This window comes from Natrix helvetica (genome assembly GCF_964273705.1).
Source record: "Natrix helvetica genome assembly, chromosome: Z".
Classification (NCBI taxonomy): domain Eukaryota; kingdom Metazoa; phylum Chordata; class Lepidosauria; order Squamata; family Natricidae; genus Natrix; species Natrix helvetica.
This window is the reverse complement of record NC_138554.1, coordinates 47283579-47311439: the sequence shown is the minus strand read 5'-3', so window position 1 is coordinate 47311439 and position 27861 is coordinate 47283579. Positions and strand designations below refer to the sequence as shown.

The window sequence follows — 27861 nt, the reverse complement described above, 5'->3', positions numbered from 1 at the left end:
CTTTTATGGGCAACTTTAAAAACCATAAACTCAGCTTCCATGGAACTCCAGTTTTCTCCCTCCCAAACTCTGGGAGGGGACATAAAAATGATGTCATTCCACAGCATGCTAAAATGGGAAAGATTGGGTGGTGGTGGTGTTTCTTTTCCGAAACAAGCCTTTGTGGTAATTCTTGGGAAAATAAAAGGGTTATTTGTTTTGGTATTCAGAAGTTGCATTCTCTCTGAAATTTTATTAAAGTCATTTATGTAAAGAATTGTTTGAAAAAGGGCCTCGAAAGCCTTTCTTTGTTGGAAGTGGGATGGCCATTTTCAGAAATGTTGCATTTTCCTCCTACATTGTAGATCTTGCTTTCAATACAACTAAATGACCTCTCCACCTATCTATAAAATTCCCTGATTCCATGTGTAGGACATTTTGAGGGTGTAAATGCCAGCAATCACTAATATAAGGAGAATATGCAGTCATGATGTAACCATCTAAACAAGGCATTTGATTTGTGCAACAAATCCAGGGGTGAAATTCAGCAGGTTCTGACAGGTTCTGTACAACCGGTAGCAGAAATTTTGAGTAGTTCCCGGGAACCGGCAAATACCACTTCTGGCTGGCCTCAGAGTGGGGTGGGAATGGAGATTTTGCAGTATCCTTCCCCTGCCACCCCCACCAAACCACACCCACAGAATTGATAGTAAAAAAAAATGAATTTCACCACTGAACAAATCCCTATGAAGCCTGTGTTTGGGCAGTAGTTCCCCACTAATCTCCTCGGTGGGGTGGGGTGGGGTGGGGTGGGGTGAATAAACTTTTCTCCTTCCAATGTCAGTTTCTGCTAATCAAGCTTCGGTGTAATGTGTGATTAAGCAATTGGAAGCAGCAAAAGGCAAGAAAGATGACCATCAAAAAGGTTGCCACAGAGGAACTGTTTATTGCTCTTTGGGTATAGAGGCCCAGCCATTATTAAGGTATCTCTAGTGGATAGTTCTTAGCTTCGTATTTATATGGATGTACCAGAAATATTTTCATCCATAGTTCAATTGATTTGTCTTTACCACATTTCAGCATTTATGTCATTATAAAACAGGCCTACCTCCAGAATCTCTCAAACTTTTACCAAATTTTCTCTCTTGAATCTACTTGAAAATTTAATCATGCCTAGGAAAGTTTTGGACAAGTAATACACCTCTTACTTTTCTATAGATATTCATAAATAACTTGCCAGGTAATCTTTTAGAGATACAACTGTGCAGTATTTGCTCATGGAATGAGGAAAGTTATTTGATGGACAAACTTAGATACTCCAATTACTGGGAACCAGAATAAATTAATGATACAATTATTTATTTTTAGGTTTTAAAGAACCACATACAACAGAAGAGGGAGAATTTTTTGTATTCATATTAAATTACATATGGATGAAAGATTGAGAAAAAGAATTCAGGATCCCCAAAGAACATATATAGAACTGTTCTCATTAAATAGTCAAATCTGTATACGATTTGCAGATAAGTAAATTTTCCTTCACATTGAAAATCATGCCTGCCGTTTGATCTCAGTAGTATGCATAGAGACTACCTCTCCGTCCACAGTCTCTTGCACAATTTTCTTCAGGTTTTGATTGCTTGATCTGTGTTCTGGGAGAAATTTGGTCATGTATTAGGAGAGAAGCAGCATTATACAATTAATTTTGTAAATATGCTTGAGACTAAGCTATGGAATGATGGGATTAACAGACAGTTGGGTACTTCCCCAGTTGTAGAAATGTAACACTGAAATGCAGACACAAACCTGAAAGTCTGGAATAGATTGAAAAAGCAACATGTTTGCATCTTACAATCATAATAGTGTAGGATGCATGTAGTTGTGAGAGCCATTTTACCCAACTGTGAACATGAATAGATTGCTAATAATAATATAATACTATAAGAAGAACCATGATGGATTGGTGAAAAAACATATTGATCAACATCCACAGTGGCTTAACAGCTAGCTCTAGGAATACTTTTAATCTTGCAAGGTTCTATTAATGTAACCTTACAATAAAGATAAAGCTAATATTCATTCTTGTGCTTCTAATTGGACTATTTTAAAGGTTAGCATCAGTCTTGCAAGTCTGAAAGTATTTTCCCCTTCTTTTCTTTTACTCTCCAGAAAATTAGGAAAGATCTCTCAAAGGTGCTTTTTCAAGAGCCAACTAGACAAGAGGCAAAGTTCAGTTGCCTCTTGAAAAGCTCCTTTGGGACAATTATGATCTGGATTACTGAGAATCTCCCTAGACATTTACGGAAGGTCTCTTTTACATGATGGTTGTCTAGTCAGCAGTTTATCCTTCTGTCTCCCAAGCTCATTCCCACATATCATCACATTTGGTTTCCAGCAACAGGTATTTTGCAGCTTGCTACTTTTGATCCTGAAATAGCTATATTCATCATGATTGGCAGTTGATGATAGCTTTAATCTTATATTCATGTACTAATCCTCTCCTAAGGCTGTCTGAGACTTTTCCTACAAAAATGTAATTTAGATTATATTTACCTCTAAGGCTTGTGCCGGCCTTCCTGTGAAACAATAAAAGCAATATCAGTAAAAGTGGTCTGTACAGATCTGTTCCATGTCACTTTTAAGATTGTTCAAAGAAGCTTTTTGATTCAAATCCGAAGTACTGTAAAGCCCTAATTTCTTGCCCTTAATAGTTGCATCAAAAAACACGATTCTTTCCAGGTTAGAAATCACCTCTATGCTATTTCTAAAATGAATGCTAATTGTAAAATGTTTCTTCATTAAAAAAAAAAACAGAAATCCCTTTAAAAAGAAATAGATCAACTGTGACAGGAAGAAAGCCTTAAAATCTCATGAGAACTGACTCACCATGCCAAAATCCTGTGACAGAACAATTGGCCAATTCTTTGGGAGCCTGGTCATTACACAAGTGTCTATGAAAAAGGGTTGTGGTCCTTCAAAGTGCATTTTACTTGGAAAGGATAGCATTTGCCCACCTATGTATTTTGAGCTGCAAATTGCTTTCAGAATTGTTTCTTCACTAGCTTCAATTTTTAGATTATAAATTTGTTATTTCCCTTTTTTGCCTGAGGTTGATTGTATCTTACCCATCAACATCACCATCCAGAAGCTGGCGGTAAGTAGAAATTTCCCTCTCCAGACGTGTTTTTATTCCAAATAGGACCTTGTACTGATTATTTTGACATTTGATATCATGTCGAAATTTGCTGAGCTCTTCTTCACATTTTTTGATGAGGTTTTGGATACTTTGAAGCTGGAAAGCATAGCGAGCCTTGGTTTCTCCGAGATTATTTTCTAGGGCAAATTTCTGAAAGAACGAAACATGCCAACAGTGTTATGTTTTCAAACTGTTCTGCAACACAGAAACCAAGGAATACCCTTATTTGCTGGATATGTGTAAATGAAACTCTTTGTCTGTAACATTGTTGAAATAATATATTTATATTCTGTCTATAGGTTTATTATTATTTATGCGGAGTGGAGAGATATTTACTTTTCCGTTCCTATCCTGGCTTTCTTTCCTCTCTATTTAAATCTAAAAAGTAAAGTGCTTGAAGCAATAATTTGTCTTTTCAAACTGCCATGTTAATTAGTGTTGGTATGATTTAATCATTGTCTGATTGCACAATTTTTTGCTTATGGAGAATGATTGTCATTTCCCCCCCCTAGAGTTTATGGTGTTAATTAGTGTTGGTATGATTTAATCATTGTCTGATTGCACAATTTTTTGCTTATGGAGAATGATTGTCATTTCCCCCCCCTAGAGTTTATGGTGGCCTACCATTGCCCCAGGTCAGTATCTGAAATATTTTATTTTATTATTCCATTTATGACAGTTCAGTTTCTTAAGAGGGATTAATGTATAATAAGAAAACTGAAGTAACAACCTGTAGTACCTGTGCAGAATCCCTTTTACTTCCCTGCTATTACTTAATCACACCACCCTATTTTGTGCATTTAGCCCAGAAAGGCAAATTCCTACTTTTCTAGGATATCTCTTTCAGGGAGACTGATACCTCAGAATAGTTCTCTCTTTAAAATCCTATGATTTTAAAAGGACTTGAGGCTCTTTAAAAGCTTATATCCATTCAGCTGTAATATATTTATAGCAGAAATCTAAATCCTAGTAGCATTTCCAATGAGTCTTTTGCCTGTAATACAACAATGAAATGGCAAGGAAAGTAAAAAGCACATCTTGAATTTTCTTGCTTCTGGATCTACCAGACACCTTCAAAAATATACTATGCTATTCAAAGGTCTGTTTCAACAAGAATGAGCAAGCTATGTCGCCATCCTCAACTCACCCACCCACTTACATTTGCTGAAATATACCTCCTCTATGCTTTAGCATTGGCAGATGGGGAAGGGGTCACCAGTTTCCCAGAAGGCAAGTTGCACACCTATTTTAGAACTTACATTTGTATAAGGATAAAAATAATGCTACAGATCAGAACATTGAGAGCTGTGAATTATCTATCCCAAGAGTAGTACAGAGACCCTGTCTTGGCACCATAACACTACATTATCCAGTTAATTGTATTTTCCATGAAGGTGATAGATTAGTTCTAAGAATGCTATTGATTAATTGACTGATTGATTGATCACATTTATTTGACTGCCCAATCTCACCAGAATCCACTCAAGTGACAATGCTATTTTATTTATTTATTTACTATACCGATATTCTTCTTTACAATCAATATATATAGCTCTCCCTCCTCTCTTTTTTTCCTATAGAAACAATCTATAGCAGGTATAGTAGTAACAAAATAGTAGGTTGGACTGAGGGAGAATGATCAGCCAAACTCATCAAGTGAACTTCCATGGCAGCTAAGGATAGACCTAGTCACTATACTATATTGGCTTTCCATGTTCATATAAACATTTGTTTATATCAAATGCTGAGACAAATATAGAAGACTTTCATTTGCATGTCTTATTTCTGAACTTCTAAAGGCATCTGCTGGCTGTAAACTGTTTGATGGTCTTTGATCTGATTTTGCAAATCTGTTTTCACTTGCCTTGCAATTAAAGAAAAAAAGGGCATACCACCTGGATATAAATGATCCAACTGAAGGCATTCATACAGATCCACCCAGGCAACTGTAATGCATTTGATTGAAAAATATCTGATCTCCCACCCCCCTCTACAGATTCCCAGGAAAATCAAACCATAAATGCTTTATGGAAAACCAAAGTACAATATGCATGGACAGATTAAGTTTACAACAATGTTTACCAAAGCAGTGTTTTCAGACATATTGGATTACAACTTCCATAATGGCCACTATGGACAAATATTATGACAGTTGTACTCAACATGTCTGGTAGACTTCATGTTTGAATTAGAAGATTAGAAAAGAATAATCCTGTCTAAGGTTATCACCTTATTTAGTTCTGTCTGAAAATCAATTTCCAGGGTTTGCAGTGTGCGATTCAGCTCACAGATTTCTTTTTGGCTGTTTTGTAATTCTTCCTGGTTGTGTTGCCCCTCTGAATATTCATTTCCAATCTGTGTGAACATAAAATAAAGTAAATGAAGGAATTATTTAAACCTAGCCAAAAATGGAATTCTGCACAAAGTTTTACAGCAAGACACTGAGTATGAATGTTTATGCTATGAGTGGTGGCAGCACTCATATTGAGAAACTCCATAACAGATGTCTTCTTTTAAATGAAAATGTGAGAACTCAGAGGTTGCCAACTGCCACAGAAATGGTTTGTACACCTTTGGCCGTGGTGGGTTCCTACAGGTTTGGACCAGTTCAGCCAAACCAGTAGTGGTTTGGCGGCCTGAGTCGCTGGAATTGGCAGTGACACAGGCCTGCCAAGCTCCCAAGCCTGTTCACCGGGCAGCACCGTAGGCGGCGCCATCTTGTTTTTCCATTTTTATTGCATTGTGCATGTGTGCGCATTGCGCATCAAGCAAGCACGCACAATGCACGCCCATGAGCAAACTGGCAGTAGTGCCTTCTGGAACCCACCTGGATCTCTAAGAATAATTTGAGTTACATACATGTTAGGGGGCACCATATTCCATCCATGAGAAATTTGCCTCAAATCTTTTTTTTAATAAATCTTGAAAGCAAACTGTTTTTCAACAATCTCAAGGAGAACTTAGTTAAAAGGCAGAATAATTTCTCAGTAATATAATAGTCTTTATGCAATATACACATGGAATACATGAAAATTGGACTTCGGCATATTGACACTTGCTAGCATTAAGTTACAGAGGAAGCTTTAAATTTTAGGAAGATGTTAGAGGGCTTTCTTTTAAATCAAGAAGTGGTATTTCTTAATTCTGCATATCTTATCAGACAACTTGTTTGTACATTTTAAATGGGTGTGAAACCTTTGTACATTGAGACCACTCCTCTCGTAGAGAACTACGATATCAAAGTTATAACCCTATATGATTTCTCCATCTTGTTTTCTGAAAGGATACCTGTTGTTGGAACCAAGAATCAAGACCTTGACGGTTTTTTTCAATTATTGCTTCATAATCCGCTCTTATCCCTGCCAGGATCTTGGACAAATCTTCTTGTGGAGTTTTATTCACCTTCACATTCACTTGAAAGTCTTTGGGTGAGCCATATGCCTGCATATTCTGTATATGAAAAAAATGAAGAAAAACCTCAGCAACATTTGAATTGTCTTCAAAATATTTATAATAAAAGTATGCTGCTATCTGAGGCAAAAGGCAAATAATGGAGGGAGACAACTGGAGGGAGACTTCAAACACTGCATATTTATAAAAAGATTTTGTGATATCAGAAGTTTATTTTTTCCAATCCTAATGGAAGTTGCTGCTTTTTCTCACATCTGCTATATCCTGGATTTGCCTTTTGTGAACTATCCTACCTTCATTCTTCTTTTCTGATTGAGGCATTTAACCTCACCAGGATTTCTTCTTTCTAATTATTGTTCTAATTATATGTGTCCATGTACTCTAGAGTAAGGTTTCCCACACTGAGAGCTCTTCTGGAGGTGCAGCAGAGTCCAGAGGATGTGCAAAGAATATAGATAATCCCCAATTTACGATCAGTCACTTAGTAGCCATCTGAAGTTACAACGGACCTATTTATGCCTCAGATTCAAAGTTGCAACCGCTGCCTCCCCTGCATTCATATGATTACATTTTAGGTGCTTGCAACTGGCCCACATTGCAGTGTCCTCTGGTCACATGACTGTGATTTACAGTATCTTCTGGTATCTGGCAAAAAACCCAATCCATTGCAAACAATGGATTTGCTTTTACAACTGCCACATTTGCTTTTCAAATATCTGCATTCACTTTATGACTGTGCATTCACTTTACAATCACATTTGATTTATGAATGCCATGTTCACTTCACCATCACAAGAAAGGTCATAAAATCAGGCACAGTCTCATGATGCCTTGCTTAACAACAGAGTGACTTACGACTGTAACTCCAGGCTAAGTTATGATCAAAAGTCTAGGGCTACCTGTATTTTAGTTGTACATTGCTAAAATAAATCCACCTTTTCCAAAGTAGTTTATCTGTTCATTTTAGTGTTGGATTTTAGGGGAGATGTATACATTGAGATTATACTAAAGGGAGTGTGATGGTAAAAACGTTAAGAACCTAAAACGCAACCCTGGAAACTGGCTTAATTAAAAAGATAGAAATATGCTTTGCACCAATCTTGACACATAGTTTCTTATTAAAGTTAAATAATATTTCTCCTTTAGGGAAAAGTATATAGTTGCTCCAGGTTATATTGGCATGGTAAACAGTTTATTGGGGGAAACCTGGAAGATCTCAAGGATATAGCATGCTTGCCTCTTCCAGTTTGTCTTACTGATTTATATTCTGCCAGAGATTAATCAACTTCAGGGTCTGAAATGTTGTAACAACTACCATAATTTAACTGAAAATTTGTTCCTCAGGTCCCCTTAGAGGGACCTAAGTAAGTATGAAAGGAAAATATTATATTGACCTGCTTCTTTATGAATATTGGAGCATCATATTGAATGATACAAGAAAAGCCTGTGTAAACTCTAGATATTCTTCCAAGTTTCTATTGTCAGGAATTTTGCCACTGTAATTCTGGTGTTCTAAGAAGGCATTAATTTGGAGAAGGTTCAAATACCAATTAATAGAAAGTGTTTCTCCAACTTTATTTCTCTTTCTATGGTTTTTCCAAAGTTTTAAGATGAAAATGCTATCTGCAATCCATAATACGAATTAAGAGAAAGATCAATGGGAAGTTTTCTTTCAAAATCAGAATGTTGAGATGATATGATTCCGTGATCTATTTTATATGGTAACCATTACCACCTGCTTCCTGGAATACACTGTTCCATCTCAGTAAAACACAAAGGCTTCCCAATGAGCTAATAAGGTACAATTAATAAAATTAAGCATGGAAAACTTTCTTTGATAGCCTGGCAAAAAAAAAAAAACACCAGTGAGGATAACAGGGAAAGACAGATTATTTTTGAGCCAGGGTGGTTCAGCATAAACTCACAACTATGTCTCTGGTTTATACTCCTGCCTATTAAAAAGTAATTAAGTAAATCCAAGCTATTAGCCTGCAGAAAGATCACAACATACTATTCCAGATCTCTAGCTGGTTAAACAGGATTCTGATCTTCATTTAAAAATGACATAACACTTCCATATATAAGACTAACATTGGGAAATCCAACCAGTGATTGAAAAGAGTAATACTAAAAGACATCATTGAGGCCCTGAACATAGTAGCACAAGCGAAGTCACTAAGCACTAGATCCCATTGAAGTAGGAGTATACCATACTAGACAAGGTCCAAAGTATAGACCATGCAGAGAGATCTCAGAGGCAGTCCCGCATTTATTGGTAGTATAAGTTGTAGACAAGAACAGCATACACCTAATATCACAACTAAGTAGCTGTCATTGTATACAGGAACACCTGACAATGTATGGGTTAGACCTGCCAAGTCCAGATGGGAGATTCTACAGAAGGGTGTGGAGAATAACAGGGCTAAGATCCTATGGGATTTTCAAGTCCAGATGGATAGCTGGTACTGGCCAATCAACTAGACATTGTGGTAGTAGACAAGGACCAGAAAATAGTGGTGTTGATTGATGTAGCAATGCCAAGTGACAGCAACACTAGGAAGAAGAAGTATAAGAAGCTGGAGAAATACCAAAGCCTGAAGGAGGAATAGAGAGGATATAAAGTAAAGATCAAGTGATAATAGGAGCACTTGGGGCTGTGATTCCTAAGCTGGGAGAGTGGCTCCAACAGATCCCAAAAATAACAGCAGAACTCTATCCAGAAAAGTGCAATGCTATGAACAACTAAGATAGTACATAGAAATCTCAAACTCATGGATCTCTAATAGATGACCTAAGACTGAGGAAGACACAGGTGTTAAGACACATTGACCAGTTGACTGACTTAGCTCAAGAAGAAAGAAATGGACTCAGAAATGTTTCCTTCCATAATCCTTCCACACACACCCCTCTTCACTTAGATAAGGAAATCAGTTTTAAACCTCCTCTATTTTGATTAATTATTTTGCAAAAGACATTTAAATGCAATTTGCTTAGCCTTTTATAGCTTCAAACCTGTTCAGATTATGTATGTGAGTAGAATGTTTGTTGCTTATTTTTAGTTAAGGTGAGATATTTAGACAGTCTGCCAGATATTTAGATTGAATTTGGCTCATATATCCACCTATCAAGTCCTTCCCAAGGTGATGTTTGATAGCGATGTCTGATGCAGGATGTAAGTTTTCCAAGCAAAACTACCTTTTGCAATGGTGATAATTTTATCAGAACATATGGTATTCAAATGGTGTCCCAGATGCTTTGGGATTGCACCAACTCTTGCTTGATTGCAGGCAAATTGTATTTCTTGCATACCTTCCAATGCATCATTGTTGCTACTTTGTCGTACTGTTATTTGTAATCAATCTGTACATTCTACTTGCAGAGTTAACTAGGTGGTCCACTGTTTTCTTCAACATCTTTGCAGAGATGGCATTTGCTTCTTAATTCTGGCTTTGTATGAATTTAATTCTTAAACTTAATCTTCTGCAGCCAGAATTCCCCCCTCTGTCTCTTTTTTCAACTTATTGCTCTTAGTCTTATTATTTGCTTGCCCTGCTATTTTTTTAATGTGTTAGACATGTACAGTAATACTTTGCTGCATCATGTCTCTTTTTATTCTTCATTTGGTCTTTCTTGTAGGCCATTTTGGTTCTCCAGTGCTCAGTAAGCCTTAATGCATACTAGCTTCAGTGTATCTTCTTCATTGTCCTTCAGTTAATCTTCAATGCCCTTTTTTCTTATTCAGCTGTTTGATCTACTTGCAACATTTCATCCCCATCTATGCTCCTTGGTAAATTGAGTCTATCAATGTTCCTGCATGGGTGAAAGATATGATGCATTATTTTGCTAGTTTTCCTATTTAGGGTTTTAGTTCTGCTTGAGTCCAGTTCACTATTCCAGCTGTGTATTAATGCCCAGATATTAATTGCCTTGATGGTGTTCCTCCACCGAATTTGTACGTTAAGATCTTAACTCTCATGATGTATTCACTTCTAACATTCTTTTTGACTTCAGTGTGCCTAATGTTCCCAGCTTGAAGGATGTCCATGTATTTGTAGTGATTGTAATCATTGAGACTCTTGATATCAATTCCCTAGGGCATCTTGATTTCTTCTATTTCATTATTTTCCCATTAATGGTGAAGGTGACATATTCAAGTCCAAATTCCATTGCAATATCATAGCAGAATAGATGGACAGTGTTGAGCAGTGATTCTATTTTGGATGGTGTTTTCTCATAGAGTTTCAGATCGTTCATATAAAGTAGATGGAATAGCCTATAAAATGTTTTTGATAGCCATTGCCTGACTTATTCAATATTGTTGACAGAGTAATCTGTGCAATGACAACAGTATTAGTGAGAATGAAGGTTTGAGCAGATTTCTTTAGCATTGCACATGAGAGTATACATCTGCCATTTGGGGATCATTGCATAGACGTTCTTTTTATATGTCCACGAATTTTAATGTTCTTGCTAGAGGTTCCTCAAACAGCAAAGCACAGAAGTCAGATCAACAATCAACAATCAGCACACAGCACAGACCTTTGCACAATGGGAGTTGAGAGGTGTGGGCATCAGCCCATCTGTAGGTATCTGCAAATTCTGTTTACCCATCAACCCCCTTTGCAGCATAGATATGTGGCAACGGCTATAGGCAATTGTAGACAACTCTAAATAAGCCTTGAGTCTCCCTGAAAGATTCTTCTCTTGATATTAACCTCTCCTAATGTAATTATCATTAACCAGCATCTCTGTCTTCTATTGTGGCATTGATCTTTGCTCAAGCCTTTTGTGTTTTCTACTAACTTGTTATTTCTAGGCACCTGATTGTGCATCTGCATATATATATGGTATTTTTGAGTACTAGACTCTGCAGTAACTGTTTACCTCTGTTATTAAAGCCTTTTCTAGCATCTGTAATAAAAAGACCATAATAGTTCCTAAGCAAGACTCTTCTTTCTAGTTCAAGTATGGGTTTGAAGCAGTGCTGGGTTGCGGATTCCGTTCCAACCAGTACAGTTGGAAAGCGCTTGCCGGCGTCCATGTGGATGCGCGCAGCACACGCATGCATCTTGGTGCTTCTGAGAGCCTCTGTGATGCTTCTGCTGCTCAGCGGAGCATCGCACAGGCGCTGTAGGCGCTGTGCGTGTGCGTGGAAGCAGTGAAGACATAAAAGGATGTAAGAAGCGAGGGCGGGCAGGTGGGCCCTCCGGAGCACCATACCGGAATGGTATCCGGTGCTCCGGGCTGGTTCTGGTACGCCTTTACCGGGGCGTACCACCTGCAACCCACGCCTGGTTTGAAGTCTGATTCACATATCTCTACAGCAATGTTTCCCAATCTCAGCAGTTTTAAAATGCTCTTCAAATCCTAGAATTCCTCAGTTAGTCATCCTTGGAGGAGACTATTGAAACTAATCATGCCTAAATTAGGGATAATTTAGCTGCCCTGTTAATTTTATGGATCTATTCTACACAAGCTAAATTTGGATCTGAGTCAGGCTGTTTTTTTCCAAGGGTGAGGCTTCAAAAATGTCAGACAAAAAATTGAAGAGAAGGGATGACATGAAGGTATGTGGTTTGGCATACAAAGAGGCATTAACTGGAGATCCCTGTGATGGTGAGGATGACACACATACCAATTAAATGCAGAGTCACTATGACATCTCTTGTACAAGCAAAGAAATTGTATGAGAAGATCTGAAACAGAAAGTGTAGGATGCAAGATTTCCTCTTCTCAATTTGAAAGTGTTCCTTCTATTTAGATCACCCATTTTACAGAAATCTGTATTTCTATCCAGAAAATGTAAAGGTTCTGTATAATTACTAAAGGAGCAGCTGGATGAAAACACCTAATTACTATGTAAACAATCTAATTATGAGGCACGCTAAACTGGTTTAGTGAAGTTCTCAGCCTTGCAGTATCTCCCCAACTGCTGCCTCAGGAAACGAAGCTGTACTCAGTAAGTTGCAGAATGCCCCCAAATTCAGAGTCACTGTCATGAGAGGAACCAACTACAGTCTTTTAAAAATATTTCTGAAGCACTAAATAGCACCAGTTCTTGCAACACTATCTTTTACTTCTTTTCTGATTTCCATGGTGCTCCCTTTGGAAGTTAGTTGTGGGATTTAGCATTGGAGTTTCAATGGGGCAACTAATGTATTTCATCTGTGCTGGTTTATATCAGAAACTGTTCCATTTGGAATAAATGGTTCCTCCCACCCAATAAAGGGGCATGGACATTAATTTTAAAAGTCAGGCATTTAGATGAGGACTTTGTAATAGTATGAGTTAGCTGGAGTTCGTTTTTGAAATATGCAGCAATGATCTTTTGAGAATGAAAGAGCCAACAGCATTCTGTACATATGTGATCTCAGTTTAAGTGGGTTATTATTTGCAAGTTAAAAGGAAATTAAATGCAGTAATATGATAAACAGCAACAAGTATGTGTAAAACAGCACCCTCCTTACTCTCAAATTCCGTGTTGTTTAGGGAACATGGATAGGGATAAGTTTGTCTTTGCTCCTTCATATTTTAAATGTTTTTCTGTCAACAAATATCCCATGAATTTGATCAATGGAAGATTATCGACCAACAAAAGGAAGCCATTCTCATAACAGTCGGTTGTGCTATGGAATTCCCTGCACCAATATCCCATTGGTGGCTGATAACAAGTTTAACTTTAAAAGGAGGTTAGACAAAGCCTTAATGAGTTCAGATTATTTCTGATCTTGGGGACATTTGCTGAGGAACCCAAACAGAAAAGCACTTTAGATTCATGTCTCTGGCTACTGTGAGAAAGAAAAAGGTTGAGTGAGATGGGCTTTGGCGTGATTCATCAAGGCTTTTAGCCTATACAAACTACAGGAATGCTGTGCTGGCTTATACAAGCACAATGAAAATTCAGAGTGTTGGGATTGGCAGGATTTAAATATATTAAGCATTTGTCTGCTCAGATGTGGTTAGAGTTACAAAACTAAGTTGTTCTAATCCTTGCCATTTTAAGTAAACACTTTATTTCATTGGCAACCTATATATATTTAGATCAGCTTAAAAAGTCCCAAAACTGCAGTGATGCTTTTTGGACTTGAGAGACAAAATTCACAAAATGGAAATTATATTGAATCATAACCTTCAGTCCTCAAAACAGTTATTAGTATCCTCTAGATTTATTCAACATTTATTATTCTAACTTTATAATTAAAATAAGCATGAGCTATCAAAATTGGTTTCTAGACAGATAATGAGATGGTCAGGATTTTGGTAAGGTGCGTAAATGGCTGGGAGAAAGAGAAGTTTGTCTTACCGCCTCATGTTCTTTTTTTTTGAGAATGTGATCTTCACGCAAAGCTTCAATTTCCATTTCCAGGTCAGTTATTATGATGGTCATGTTGTCTAGCTCCTTACGGATGTTTTCAACATCATTTTGCACATTTTGCCGGAGTGCTTTTTCAGCTTCATACCTTAATCAAAGAGAAAGTAATATAGTTGAATGAGGGAAACAGCAATTCCATTTTGGGATTGAACCTACAACTTTTAGAATCATGGCTTACTAATGATTACTGTTTCTGTATCCAAAACATGTATCTTTTATCATTAAAAATATATATTGACATTCATATTTCACTGAATAATTTTCATTTATTGAAAAGCACAATTATGGAAAAGCTTGCTAATCATATTTGAATACTCTACTGTTTTTCAGAAAGCAACAGTTAGTCCCAGAGGATTTCTGTCTAACTAATTTGAAATGCAAATTTAATAGACAAATTGGTAAATAAAGGGGGTGATAAGTTTGGCTGTATTATTATTTTATTTTGGACATTAGAAGAATCATGATTTCAAAAGTATTGTAAGAGTTGCTTTGCAGACTAATAAGGATACAGGAGACTGTTATATAGATACTTTCTCTCTTATCAATATATATACTAGCCTCCTTCCCAAATCCTAGGAAGACCGATAGAAAGAAAATCAGAATAACTCCATCTTCACATACATGATGATATATTGGTTCTAAATTGAAAATAGTTCAGTTACTGGAATTCTTGTAAACCCACCTCTTTTTATCTCAACAGATCTTTGAGAAATTCAGAACTATACTTAGAAAAAAGATCGCTTTTCATTGTAGGTAGCTGCCAAAGAGCCTGATAAATATTGTATGTTATGCTATTATAAACTTCCATTCATATGGAACATGAAGTACACTTTTCATGACAGATTATGATACACTGCAGCAGTTGGATAGACTGAAAAACACTGTCAGTCAAAATAGATTAGCCTTTGATAGCTCTCCAAATGTTTAACATTTGTCATGCAAATAAATTTGGGAATGATGAAAATTATGGCAATAGAGTCCAACACAACAGGACTACACAAGATAGAGAACGGTTAATCCACATAGTGCTGAACTAGAAGAGTCATTGTCTGAGTGAGCATAAGACATAATTCTGTGCTCCTGTAGTTTGATCTGGGCAGGTCATCACAGTGTTACCTTGTACAACTTTCATTGCACTGAAATTAACTAAATTGTATTAGGGTTAACTATTTGCACACTAAAATTAGCTTGAGGAAAATATAAGTCAATTTTTTTGATAGATCCTTTAAAGAAGCTGGTTGAAGCTGGGTGATATCTAGGCACAGAATTTTACACAAAATATGGGTCTAGAAGGATGCATGTAATTCATGACACATTTTGTATTAAAAGCAAAAGTTGGCTGAACATCCAGACGAATTCTATTAAATTGTTTAGTGGCACAACACATTCAATTCTTAGGAGATGATGGGCTTTTCTAAATAGAGAACAGGGTTGGAGGGTCATTTCTCAAAGATGTAACAATAAACCTGAATTTCAGAACCTTTGTGGACAGGTAATTGGACTAGATAATTCCAAACCTTCGTCCAAATTCACAGCCATATTATGTAACCTATTTATTTGATGACTAGTCTCACATTTAATCATACATTAACCAAAAGGGATGTACTTGTATATCAGGCCAAGCCAGAAAAAAAGAGGACAAAACAGAAACAAAAAGAAAAGGAATGGCATGTTGTGCAATTGTAAGCATAAAGTTTTTAATTGACTTGTCTAAGCATATTGTGTAAACCTAACCTATGGTTATATGATTCTCAAATATATCTCCTTAATACTGTCAACATAGTTGTAATGATGTTTCACCTTAAACAAGCAGTCATTAGCTTGTTTCAAGAGAAGAGGAAATGAGAAAAGCAGGCAATTTGTGTTGCCTATATAATTCCTGGCATCTCCCCTGGCATCTCCCCTGGCATCCAGGAAAGGCAGCACAATACCACAGATGGTATAACTTATACTGTCCATTGTGATTTTAATCAAATTCAATCTCTTGAAGCATAATCTTTTTAGTCATATTTGGATTGTTAAGAATCAGAGTCAAATTTTACATTTTTGTCTGCATCTGCTTCCAAGAATAGACGAGAAGCTCAAGGAAAGACTTACTTGAGCCTGAAATCCTCTGTTGCCATTTTGGCATTGTCAATCTGTAGAACAAGGCCTGCATTGGTAACCCGTCCAGTCTCAATCTGTAAATAACAAAATATTAATCTCACTATGGAGGTAGACTAAAAGTTTCATGATTTGGTGTTATGGTAGGCTAAGAGAACTATATTTTCTTTTTCACTCTGGAATGCATTCGTGGATTAATTTAGTCACTGAATTAGCCCTGTCCTTAATTTTGCAAATACACTGAACCAAAATGTAAGCAAACCAGCTGGATTTGCCAAATATGGCTAGCCATAAAATAAACATGCTGAAATTAATTAAAATGCACATTATGCCAATGTAGTCATAGGGTTTTTAATTTATTTGATTGGGCACTGCCTGCATATAACCATATCAATGTTTAATTACAGTAAGTATTTTCTAATTTTTCTATTAAAAAATGAAAGAAAAATTGAGAAAAGATTTCTTGTTTAGAGTTTGGAACTCAAAATGCAAAGCTGGGATGTATTAGCTTTTCAGCACCTCTTGTTTTGCTTTTGGTTGGCTTCAGATGTGAATGTTCTTCTTCCAGCTGTCAAATATTCATTATAATTGCAAGGTAAACATGTTAATTACAATTGCATAATATTATATTCCACCATAAGAACAGATGAAAGAAAGCTTGCAAGCAACTGCTAATGTTCGGTTGTGATTGGAATGTGATGAACATTAAAACGTTAAGAATGTTCGTGTTTTATGAATACTACTCCCTAAAACATATTTTTATTTATTACTAACTTTTCCAACATGTGATTCACATATGCTTTTCGGTAACCTATTTTCCCAGTAAAGAGCTTTGTTACAAAATTCAGTAAAGCACAAAATAGTAAAGCATAACTACACAGATTCCAATAATTGATTGTAAAAGGGATGCAATATTTCAAATATGTTCAAATTTGTGCAATGATTTGTGAAACACATTCCGGATAAATTCATATCAAAATGGAAACTGATACAAGGTTTGAGAAGAATTTTGTGAAGGATGGAAAGATGGAGAACTCTAGGCCTGTTGGTGAGAAGATTAATTAAGGAAATTAAAATTAAGGGAAAAAAATACCCTTCTAATTTTAGCCAAGCCATAATCCTGAAAGCAATAGCAGTAACCAACAGACTATTGGTTGGCTTCTGGGCCTGGTGAACGCCTCATTGGGTGAGGGTTACTTACCAACCGCCTTGAAAGAGGCGGTGGTGAGACCCTTGCTCAAGAGACCTTCGCTCGACCCAATGGAGCTAGCTAATTACCGTCCAGTCTCCAACCTCCCCTTCTTGGCGAAGGTTGTTGAGAATGTGGTGGCGCAGCAGTTTCCACGACACCATAGGGGCCATAGGGGACGAACAACTGTCCCCTGTGGAGCGGGCGCGCAATTTGGGCGTCCTCCTTGATGCCCAGCTGTCACTGGAGGACCATGTGGCAGCCGTGGCAAGGGGGGCGTTCCACCAGGTTCGCCTGGTGCGCCAATTGCGCCCCCTACTGGACCAGAGTGCCCTGCGCACGGTCACTCATGCGCTGGTGACGTCTCGCCTGGACTACTGCAATGCCCTCTACATGGGGCTTCCCTTGGGATGCATCCGGAGACTGCAGCTAGTTCAGAACGCAGCCGCGCGGGTTATCATGGGGAGTACACGTTACTCCCACGTAACACCGCTCCTGCGCGAGCTGCACTGGCTACCTGTGGCCTTTCGGGTGCGTTTCAAGGTATTGATCACTATCTTTAAAGCGCTCCATGGCATAGGACCTAGATATCTGCAGGATCACATCCTACCACACACGTCCCTGCGACCTATTCGCTCACACAGGGAGGGACTCTTCCTGGTGCCGTCCGCTAGGCAGTGTCAGCGGGCGACACCTAGGAGTAGGTCCTTCTCTGTGATGGGCCCAACCCTCTGGAATGACCTCCCCCCCGACATTCGAACCACCACCGACCTCCGTTCCTTCCGTCAAAAGTTAAAGACTCACCTATTTCAATCAGCTGGCCTGGCACTTTCTTAGTTTTACCTCCCGGGGATTTATTTTAATTGGGTTTGGGTTTTTAATTGGGGATGTTTTTAGGGTTTTAGAATATATTTATTTCTTGTACAGCCTATCTCCTCCATCCAAATGCATTTAATTGTTTTATGATTGTATTTTTATCTGCATTGACTGTACACCGCCCCGAGTCCCTTTTTGGGAGAGGGGGCGGTCTAGAAATCCAAGAAATAATAATAATAATAATAATAATAATAATAATAATAATAATAATAATAATAATAATAATAATAATAATAATATTGGAAAACAGGTGAAGTACTGAGCACCTGGAACAGCAGTGGCAACAATGTAGAGGCACCTGCAGGGTTAGGATTAGAGTACCAAAACAGGCTAAAAACATTGTTGTCACAATATAAACTCCATCCATCTCTCTTATTACATGCATTGTGATGCTCGTGTAACTATGAAAGGGTGGTGATAATTTCATTTTTAAAAAAATCATATCATAAACATACATATATTAAAGATTCCTGACTACCAGTAGTCTGACTCCGAGTATCAAAATAACAATGAATACACACACACACACACACACACACACACACACACACGTGTGTGTGTGTGTGTGTGTGTGTTGTATTTGTGCTGATAAATAAATAAATAAAGGGAGACTAGTATGGATCCATTTCAAGCTATTTAGCTCTCATCAGGTAGCCATACCCTTACTGGGATTTGAACCTGGGATGTGTTACATGTTAGGCAGATTTGTTAGCCACTACACCACAGGCTCTCCTCCTTTATCAGCTTAGCCAGGGAAATAGGTATGTATTTGTGTTACAACCCCTGGTATGCCCAAATATGGGAGGGAGCTCACTCCTCCCTCTTTCTGTCCTTCGGCTCATCACAGAAAACCATCCAGGCAGAAACCCATATTTTTATTTTTAATTTAGCTGATTCAGCTTGAAATGGATCCATACTAGTCTCCCTTTATTTATTTATTTATCAGCACAAATACAACACAAATATAAAAAGGCAACATTAAAAATAAAAATATGGGTTTCTGCCTGGATGGTTTTCTGTGATGAGCCGAAGGACAGAAAGAGGGAGGAGTGAGCTCCCTCCCATATTTGGGCATATCAGGGGTTGTAACACACACACACACACACACACACACATACATACATACATACATACATACATTTAATTTTAAAATCCTGTGACTTTATCCTTTGCTATTTCCTGGCAGAACAGCAAATCACACCCACTTACAGGGGCTGTATTAGAAGCCCCTACAATATAATGATTCTCAAAGGCTTTCAATAATTATATATTAAAAAGGTAAAGGTTCCCTTCGGACACCTGTGCTACTTGTTCCCGACTCTAGGGGGCGGTACTCATCTCTGTTTCAAAGCCAAAGAGCCAGCATTGTCCAAAGACATCTCTGTGGTCATGTGGCCAATAAGACTAAACACCGAAGGCACACTATTACCTTCCCACCAAAGGTGGTTCCTATTTTTCTACTTGCATTTTTACTGCTAGGTTGGCAGAAGCTGGGACAAGTAATGGGAACTCACTCCATTACATGGCACTAGGGATTCGAACTGCTGACCTTTCTGATCGACAAGCTCAGCGTCTTAGACACTGAACCACCGTGTCCCTATTTATATATTAATTATATATTATATCTCTACAAAAGAAAAAAAATGAATTTCTGCTTATATATAAATTATGGGTAGAAACAGAACTTTCCCTTGACTGAAAGCTAAAGTCTCTCAAAAGACTAGAGATTTGAAAGAATCTATATTGGAAATTCATTCATCAAACAGGAAAGATACTTTTTTAGATAAGAAAGATATCTCATAATAGGAGCTCCTAATGATCAGTATCAGTTCAGAAATGAGATTAGTAATATTTCATTAAAAACTGATATAATATGAATAAAAATGGGTAGCAACTGTAACCTTAAAACCTATATTTTTTGAATCCTAGGTTAAGGAAACATCTAAAAAATTTATTTAGACTTCTGGCAGCATGGCATATAGCAAATCATACTAGATGAAATTCCTTAACCTAAATGTCAAATTCTTACATTTGCTACACTGACATACATATAAATTATGCTCACTTCACCTGTTTATCTTTTTCTCATTCTAATACCCCACATATTGCCACAACCCCCAAAAAATCTGCGTAGGGAATATTTCCAATGGAATTAAACAAAGCCAAGAATTTTAAGGGTCTTTCCTCTTGTTCTTCTCATTCCCCCGACTCACAGGGTCATTAACTATTTTGACCTGGGGAAATTTCTTTCAGATACCCAGATGGAAACAAAACTCATCATGAATCATGTCAAAAGGAAATTGGGTGGTGTTATGATTATGGGTGGTTTAGAGTGATGTTGAGACAATATCTTGCCAAACACCTATTATGTAAATCCTCCGTGATGTGCCAGAGGAAGCTGAAAATCCCTCCCAAGAGTATATTGAAAGGTGAATATCTTCTTAAGCCAAAGTGACTCACTAAAATGGAAATCTTGATTCACAGAACACTGTCCTGGATGAATTAAATTCCTTACTTCCATTAGTATGTTTGTGATGGACTGTTTATCCATTAATTCAGATTCCCTTCCCAGAAACACAGTAGAAGAAAGTACCGTACATCATCATATCACAGAATCTATCTGCAGCACTACCAAATACAAACATGCTAATATTTGAAAAGGTGGATGTGCAATTGTTTCTTGCACCTGTCATATCAGCAGATGTAAGACTAAGTGTAGGCCGTAGGCCAAGAAATGGCCCAAGTTTTGGGTGTGAGTATCTAATTCTCTGGAATTGTTTCTTAGTATTTCCTCCAGGAAATTCATTGTGGTAAACAGGAAGGGTCTATATTGACATTCAGTCAAGGAAAGACAGGAACTGCTGTTCTATTTAAATACTATGATTAAGTTTATAATAAAACAAAGATGAGTTTTTACAACTAAGCTGTCCAGAGCATATATTTACTGGCTCATGACAGAAAGAGTGGTAAGACTGGAATAAAGGCAAACTAATTTTTGAGAACTTCTGCATCAGATACATGCATAGTTTGGTTTGCAGGTGTGTGCAGAAGCCACAAAGTACACCCACATAATGAATGAATGAATGAACTGATAACTACATTATTATTTATTTACGTGCCATCCAGTCATTTTTCACTATTAGCAATCATATAGATTCTCATGACAAGCCTAACCTAGTCTTTCAGTTTTTCCAACCATTGCGAATGAAACTTATTTTGTATATCTTGTTGATCATCCTCCTTGTTGTAGATCACCCTCCTTGACAATGGATGTGTTTGCTAGGTGCTGAAAATTATTCTACAGTGGTCCAACTTGAAGCTGAAACAATGTCCAGCCCTCTTTTTTGAGATCAGAATCATATCACTCCAATCAAATATTAGGCAACCTTTTTGAACCAATGGATACACTGAAAAAGTTAGATGAGATTACAGGCATTCTAACAAAATGAGTGCCAAAATGGGTATAGCTATTCAAAGCTTCCATTTAACAGACAATAAAGAATTGATTTCCACCATCCTCACTAACTTTCCCCCTCCTATAGTCTTGACTTTTTTCAGCATATCAGCACTTTCCAGATAAAGCACTGAATTGCTTTAATTTTATGAATGTCTATGGGACCAATTGGACACCTAAGGGATTTTTGAAAATTATGCTGATAATGTTGCCACAAGCGATATCTACATTGTTTTGGTATGTATGGGCACTATTTTTCCTATCCATTTCTAATCCCATAAAATTAAATAAAAAGATAAGGGGATATCACTGTGCCGTTGAAATTATCTAGCCTTGGGTGCAACATTGCTGAAATTCATATTTCAAAGTTTTTTCAAATGACTTCGGTTTTGCCTCTCTATTCTCATTACTAAACTGCAACTTTATGCAAAGACCAACTCGTAAGGCAAAATAAAGTGAAGTTATAGGTCATTATTCTAATTAATTATAGAGATTATTGTCTAGCTGAAAAAAGTTTTACTACAAGTCTTATTATTAGACCTGAGCTTGGAGATATGTGAGGGTATAAGGACTTATATATATTCCCTCTCATTTTTGTGAGAACAAGGACTCCTTTTTAATTATAAGGATGTCAAACATTTGCAGGAAATGTTTTTATATCTGATTGCTATAATTAGACTCCATTTGCCTCTTAAATATACATTTTGGGAATACCATTTTCCTTTGTTAAGAAAGGCATTTGAAAACATTTTCACAAATAATCTTCTTGTTACAAGTTTGTTACAATTTACTTAGTTCCATGTAACAAAAATATTAAGAACAAATTATAAATTAAAAAATCCCCCCCCCCGGCAAACCCTTACTACATGTTTGCCCACAATCTCTGCAAAGTCTGATAAGATTTTTCAAAACGCCTGTCACATAAGATTAAACAGATCTGTCAGTTTCAGTTTTGCTAAGGTTCTCGTTTCTTTGGCATAAAGCTCATATCCACATTCGGTAAGTTACGGTTGGTTTTACCAAAGTATGAAAAATCATTTGAATGCGTTTTCATGTGTTCCCCCCAAGATACAAATTTGCACATCCTTTTCTTAAAGTTGAGGGCATTGCATTTTTGTACTGCATTCTTCCAATTGTTTTAAGTCATTTGCTGAAGAAATGAATCTCAATGTTTAAGAAAACATTGATTTTCCAATAGATAGATAGATTATATATAAATAGATAGATAGATAGATAGATAGATAGATAGATAGAAAGATAGATAGATAGATAGATAGATAGAGATAGATAGATGATAGATAGATAGATGATAGATATAGATGATAGATAGATAGATAGATAGATAGATAGATAGATAGATGATAGATAGATAGATAGATGATAGATAGATAGATAGATGATAGATAGATAGATAGATAGATAGATAGATAGATAGATAGATAGATAGATAGATAGATAGATAGATAGATAGATGATAGATGATAGATAGATCCCCCAGCTTTGTTCTAGTCGGCATCTAGATCCAGGAAACATGAATTCTGTTGGTGGGTATTACACTGTAATCCAACTTCATTTCTTCTTGCCCTTATGCTGAGTGAATTAAAGGGTAAATGAAAGTCCTTGCATCTTAAACTTCATTTTAGCCATGTTTTTAAAAGCTGATTCCCCATTACAAAAAAGCAGTTGAGAACAGACACATCATATATATATATATATATATATATATATATATATATATATATATATATATATATGTATGTATGTATGTATGTATGTATGTATGTATGTATGTATGTATGTATGTATGTATGTATATAAAAACAGAGACAGATCAGTCCTAAAGCAAAGCAAGACAGCAGTGATAAGTGACAGATGAACGATTACTAAAAAAGAAAAAGGATATCTCAGAATCATTGAATAAGAAGAAGCAGTAATAATAACATGGACAAATAATAATAGTAATCCTTTGACTTATTATTAGAAGAGGTGATTCATTTTTATTAATAGGGTACCATTCAAATTAGGTTGGTGCTCACATGATGAAATTTCTTCCTATTCCCTAACATCCCTAATACAGATAACTATTGGACCTGAGCTTGGAGATAAGTGAGGATACAACAGCCAGCAATAGTTAGCAGTTCTGGCAATTTCACACTGGCGTTTAGTTAGAAGAAGGAATATATATATATATATTTAATGGAGGAACATTCAGTTTCGAAGTATGCAGCAATTTGCTTCAGATGTATGTTAGTGCTGTATTCAGAACAAGAGGCAAGAATAGTGCAAAAGAATAAATAAACTGAGGCAAAGGCAGTGATGTCTACAAAGAGAGAGTTAGAAATGTTGCAGCCATGCAAAATAAAAACATCCCTGCTCTTTTTTTACATGCATTGCAACATCTTTGGGCAAAAGACAAGATGGATCTCCTCCGTATTAAAGCTGCTCAGAACTGCAGTTGTATCTTATGTCAACTATAATGATGGACTAAGATTTCCTCTTCACCATAGAACCACTAATTAGTTCATGGGTGCAGAGCATCAGCACCTACTCCTCTGCCCTCCAACCATCATATGCACTTCCTGTTCATTCTGGCATCTGGCACCTGATGCAGCTAGTAATTATGACTGCATTGTGGTGAGACCTGTAAAACAATGCTGAACTTTCCAGTGATAATTTAAAATATCAATTTTTTTCTGTATTTTCTCAACACAGCTTGCTCATATAATGAATTGACCAAGATCATTTCCAGTGCAATGCATTTCATCCACTGGGATTGCTTTTTAATTTTCTTGGAATGTTTCACTACTGTTTATCATATGGGTTATTTGTTCAAGACTCTATTCAGGCATTACATGTAGTTGGATGTGGCTGCATGTCTGTATTCCATCACAGTTTTCACAAACACTTAACACTGAGTGAAGAGATCTGCAGTGGGCTACTATTGTATTATGAATAAGGCAAAAAAAAAAAAAAACCCCAGGAAGTGAGGCACATGTGTCCTATGTCCTCAGCCATAAAAGTACCACAGCCTCACCTGCCATTGCCTCTGATCAACAAATCAGCATAATTAGCTGACCATAGAAAACAAACCATTATTTATGGTTTATGTTGTTTAAAATCATTGGTTTCTTACAGTGGGAAACAAGCAATCTTCAAAGGGGGAGTGTTATGGATTTTTCCCATAATCTCAGGGAATCTGCTCCAAATCACCAATTTGGGAAGTGGTCCATCTTTCTTTTTTGCACAGTAGTCCTTTTTAAAACTCCTAGGAGTGAATGGGATTTTAAAAAAACCATGGATGAGTATATGCTGAGATTTTATCCCTGACTTTGTTAACCTTCAAAAAGATTTTGAAGCCTCAAATATCCCCTCTGTTGGGAAATTAGATTGTCTCATCCTTGAGTGTCGGTACTTATGCCTCTAGTGCAGAAGAATATTTTTAAATTAATTTATTCAGTTAACTATCAAAGATATAAAACTGGTATAAAAATGCAAATAAATAACAAAGAAAACAAAACTTCATGCCATTATTCAGTGATTTACTTTTATTACTTCTCATTGTTGGATATTTTGATTTGGTTTATGGTTGTATGTTGCCTGGAGCTTCATGTTTATGGACTGGGCAAATGTGTATATTGTTAATTAAAACATTTGTGTGTGTGATGTGTGATATATGTGTGTATGTTGCCTGGAGCTTCATGTTTATGGACTGGGCAAATGTGTATATTGTTAATTAAAACATTTGTGTGTGTGATGTGTGATATATGTGTGTGTGTGTGTGTGTGTGTGTGTATTTAAAAAGCCTTTTTGATTTCTGGGTAACTTTTGTTTTACTTTTTTTTGTTCTTTACAAATTGTTTGTATCTCACTTTACTTATGTTGTTCTATGATCATAAGCTTTGATTGACTGCTTACCTGTATGTCTACATTTACACTCTCTGACCTATTAACTGATACCAGTCTCAGGGGCCAAAACATGTGCCTAGCCAGCCCTGACCCAAACACAAGCAATAATGGAGCTCCACTTTATCAGTGTTCCTGATTATACATTTCACGTGATCTTGATTCTATCCCTCTGTTAATGCCGCCTAGACTGCATTGGCTTTTTTGGCAGCTGGCTCATATTTAAGTAATTAAATCCAAAGGAATAACAATGAAAATAAACCCACCTGAAGTTTCCTCCATTCAGTGTATATTGGGGATAAAGGAGCACAGGCAATCTGCATGGCTTCATTCCTTTTATGTGTTTACAGAATCCTTCTAGTAAAACACATCTAAAGAACAGTGGCTGTTCTATTAACTCGTTTTAACAAGGATTTAGAATTCATTCATAAATCTATTCTCAATATTTGTTAAGGAAGTCTATGCTCTAAATCATGATATGAATAGATCACCTCATGATTATCTTTTAAAATAGGTACATTCTATATCAATAACTTAAAGAAAAATATGGCAATACCTTCTATGTAAAATTCAGTAAATACTTTGCAATGCGAGGAATGCAAGTTTTTCTTTCTTTGCTCCCATTGCTATTTTTAGAAAAGATATATAAAACTAAATGTTGCAATTAAATACTAGATAAAAGATAAATATGAATGTGCTTTTCAGATTGCTGCCTCAGAGCCTATCATCCACATGTAGACTATTACATGAAAAAGTGAACATCTCTCTGTTCCCAGGAAAAATAATAATTAGACGAATAAATTTCAGCCTGTGCTTACATTTTAAAATAATTATATTAAGGCTTCTTCAGCTTTTGCGCTTCTCTGAGTCCATTTTTTTTGTGCCCAATATTTTATTTTATTAACATGACAAAAATAGCCCTTGGCTGCAATATTTCAGCTGTTTCTAATTTAGCCAGCTGGGTTGAATCAATCATTTGGAGAAGAAAATAGGATAGTTGGCATTTCTGCTGACTTACCCGCTCGTGCATGTCTGAGATGTTATGTTCGTAATCCTTGAAGTCCCGCTGGGTGCCATGAGACCTCTTCTGGTGCCATTCCCGGATGCAGCCTTCCAGTTGTGTGTTGGCTTCCTCCAAAGATCGTACTTTTTCTAAGTAGGAAGCCAAGCGGTCATTCAGCTCCTGCATGGTCCGCTTTTCGTTCCCTCCCATGAAGAGGTTTCCCTGACTCCCACTGAAGGCTCCCCAGCTTGTCCCAGCATCAGAGGCCAGCCAGACAGGGCCTCCAAAGGATACAGGCATGGGAAGGCTGCTGCTTATTCCATGGAAATTGGAAGTTCTGTAGCAATCGCCTATAGGCTGGAGGAGGCATCCTGGAGCTCCTCCAAGGGAGCCAGAGGAAAAGTGGTAGAAGCCGTGGCTAGAATTCATCCTGATGTCAATTAAGACCTGGTTATTAAGACTACCAGCACTTCTTTTCCTCTCTCCTTTTTGACTCACCGGCACTGCCTGAGAAATGTCTCAACCTTCCTGAAGCACTTTTAAAGCCTTTCCCTGTGGGAGTTACCTTGTTAAGTGGCTATGCCAACAAGGATTGTGTCATCACCAGCTATGTTGTTTCCTCTTGGTCAATTCTGAAAAGCCTGATTAGCCGGCAAATACAATTGTTGTGATTCTTTGGAAAAGGGACCTAGTAAAAGCTTTCGGTTTTTTCTTTCTTTCTCTCTTTCTCTCTCTCGCCTCTTTTTTCATCTACTTCTTTCTTTGGCATTTTATCAGTAAGGTGTGGCCAGTGAAGGGAGGGGTATGGAGTAGAACCAAACAATCCAGCTTCTGCTTCAGGTGACTTTAAATCACAGAACTCTGTATTAAGTTAAGCTGTTTGAAAAGCAAAAAATACCCATGATCCTGAAAAGCATTAGATTTCCTGATGTCATGCTTTAATGGACAAAGCTTCTAAACAGCTGTATTTTACAACATTTCTCACCACCACTCAAAACACTGTATGTATTAATCAAATTATTATGTACACTCTTACAAGAATAAGCAACCGTGCAATAAATCTTTCGTTGACACATGCACATTCTCTACAGGAGTCTACAAAATTATCCTCTCAATTTATTTGTCTGTACACCATAGGACCAATTCCAAGTCAGATAAATCAGTGAATTTATGTGAATACATTGATAGACGTTTTTCCCTCAGTTGGCATTCCTGACAGCAAAAGGAGACATTTTAATTTCTTCCAGAGTAATATTCTAGCCAGGTTTACACAGCATGCTACCAAGATACAATTACTGTGTCCACATTGCAAAACAAGTTAACAATATTATGGCTTGACAAAAAAGGGTTCATTCAACATATAGAAATAATGGCT

At 36.9% G+C, this 27861-nt stretch overlaps 1 protein-coding gene across 1 annotated transcript; it reads right to left on the bottom strand.

The window, feature by feature from the left end:
• Positions 1-1373: 1373 nt before the first annotated feature.
• On the bottom strand, positions 1374-27196 carry KRT23 (keratin 23). The gene is made up of 8 exons (XM_081971012.1): positions 26502-27196; positions 16056-16138; positions 13890-14046; positions 6464-6625; positions 5405-5530; positions 3105-3325; positions 2533-2555; positions 1374-1631 (listed from the first exon to the last, which is right to left on the bottom strand). Exons 1-8 carry the CDS (start codon positions 26913-26915, stop codon positions 1531-1533), a joined length of 1287 nt encoding a protein of 428 aa, XP_081827138.1. The 5' UTR covers positions 26916-27196; the 3' UTR covers positions 1374-1530.
• Between the last annotated feature and the right edge of the window lie 665 nt (positions 27197-27861).

What these genes read in the sequence shown, in the direction of transcription:
- KRT23 (XM_081971012.1), bottom strand. Translation starts at nt 26,915, where the DNA reads ATGAATTCTAGCCACGGCTTCTACCACTTTTCCTCTGGCTCCCTTGGA. An exon ending in ATTCTTGGTTCCAACAACAG is followed by an intron (nt 5,531 to 6,463) that starts GTATCCTTTCAG and finishes ATGTTCACACAG; the next exon opens with ATTGGAAATGAATATTCAGA. An exon ending in TTCAGACAGAACTAAATAAG is followed by an intron (nt 3,326 to 5,404) that starts GTGATAACCTTA and finishes TCGTTCTTTCAG; the next exon opens with AAATTTGCCCTAGAAAATAA.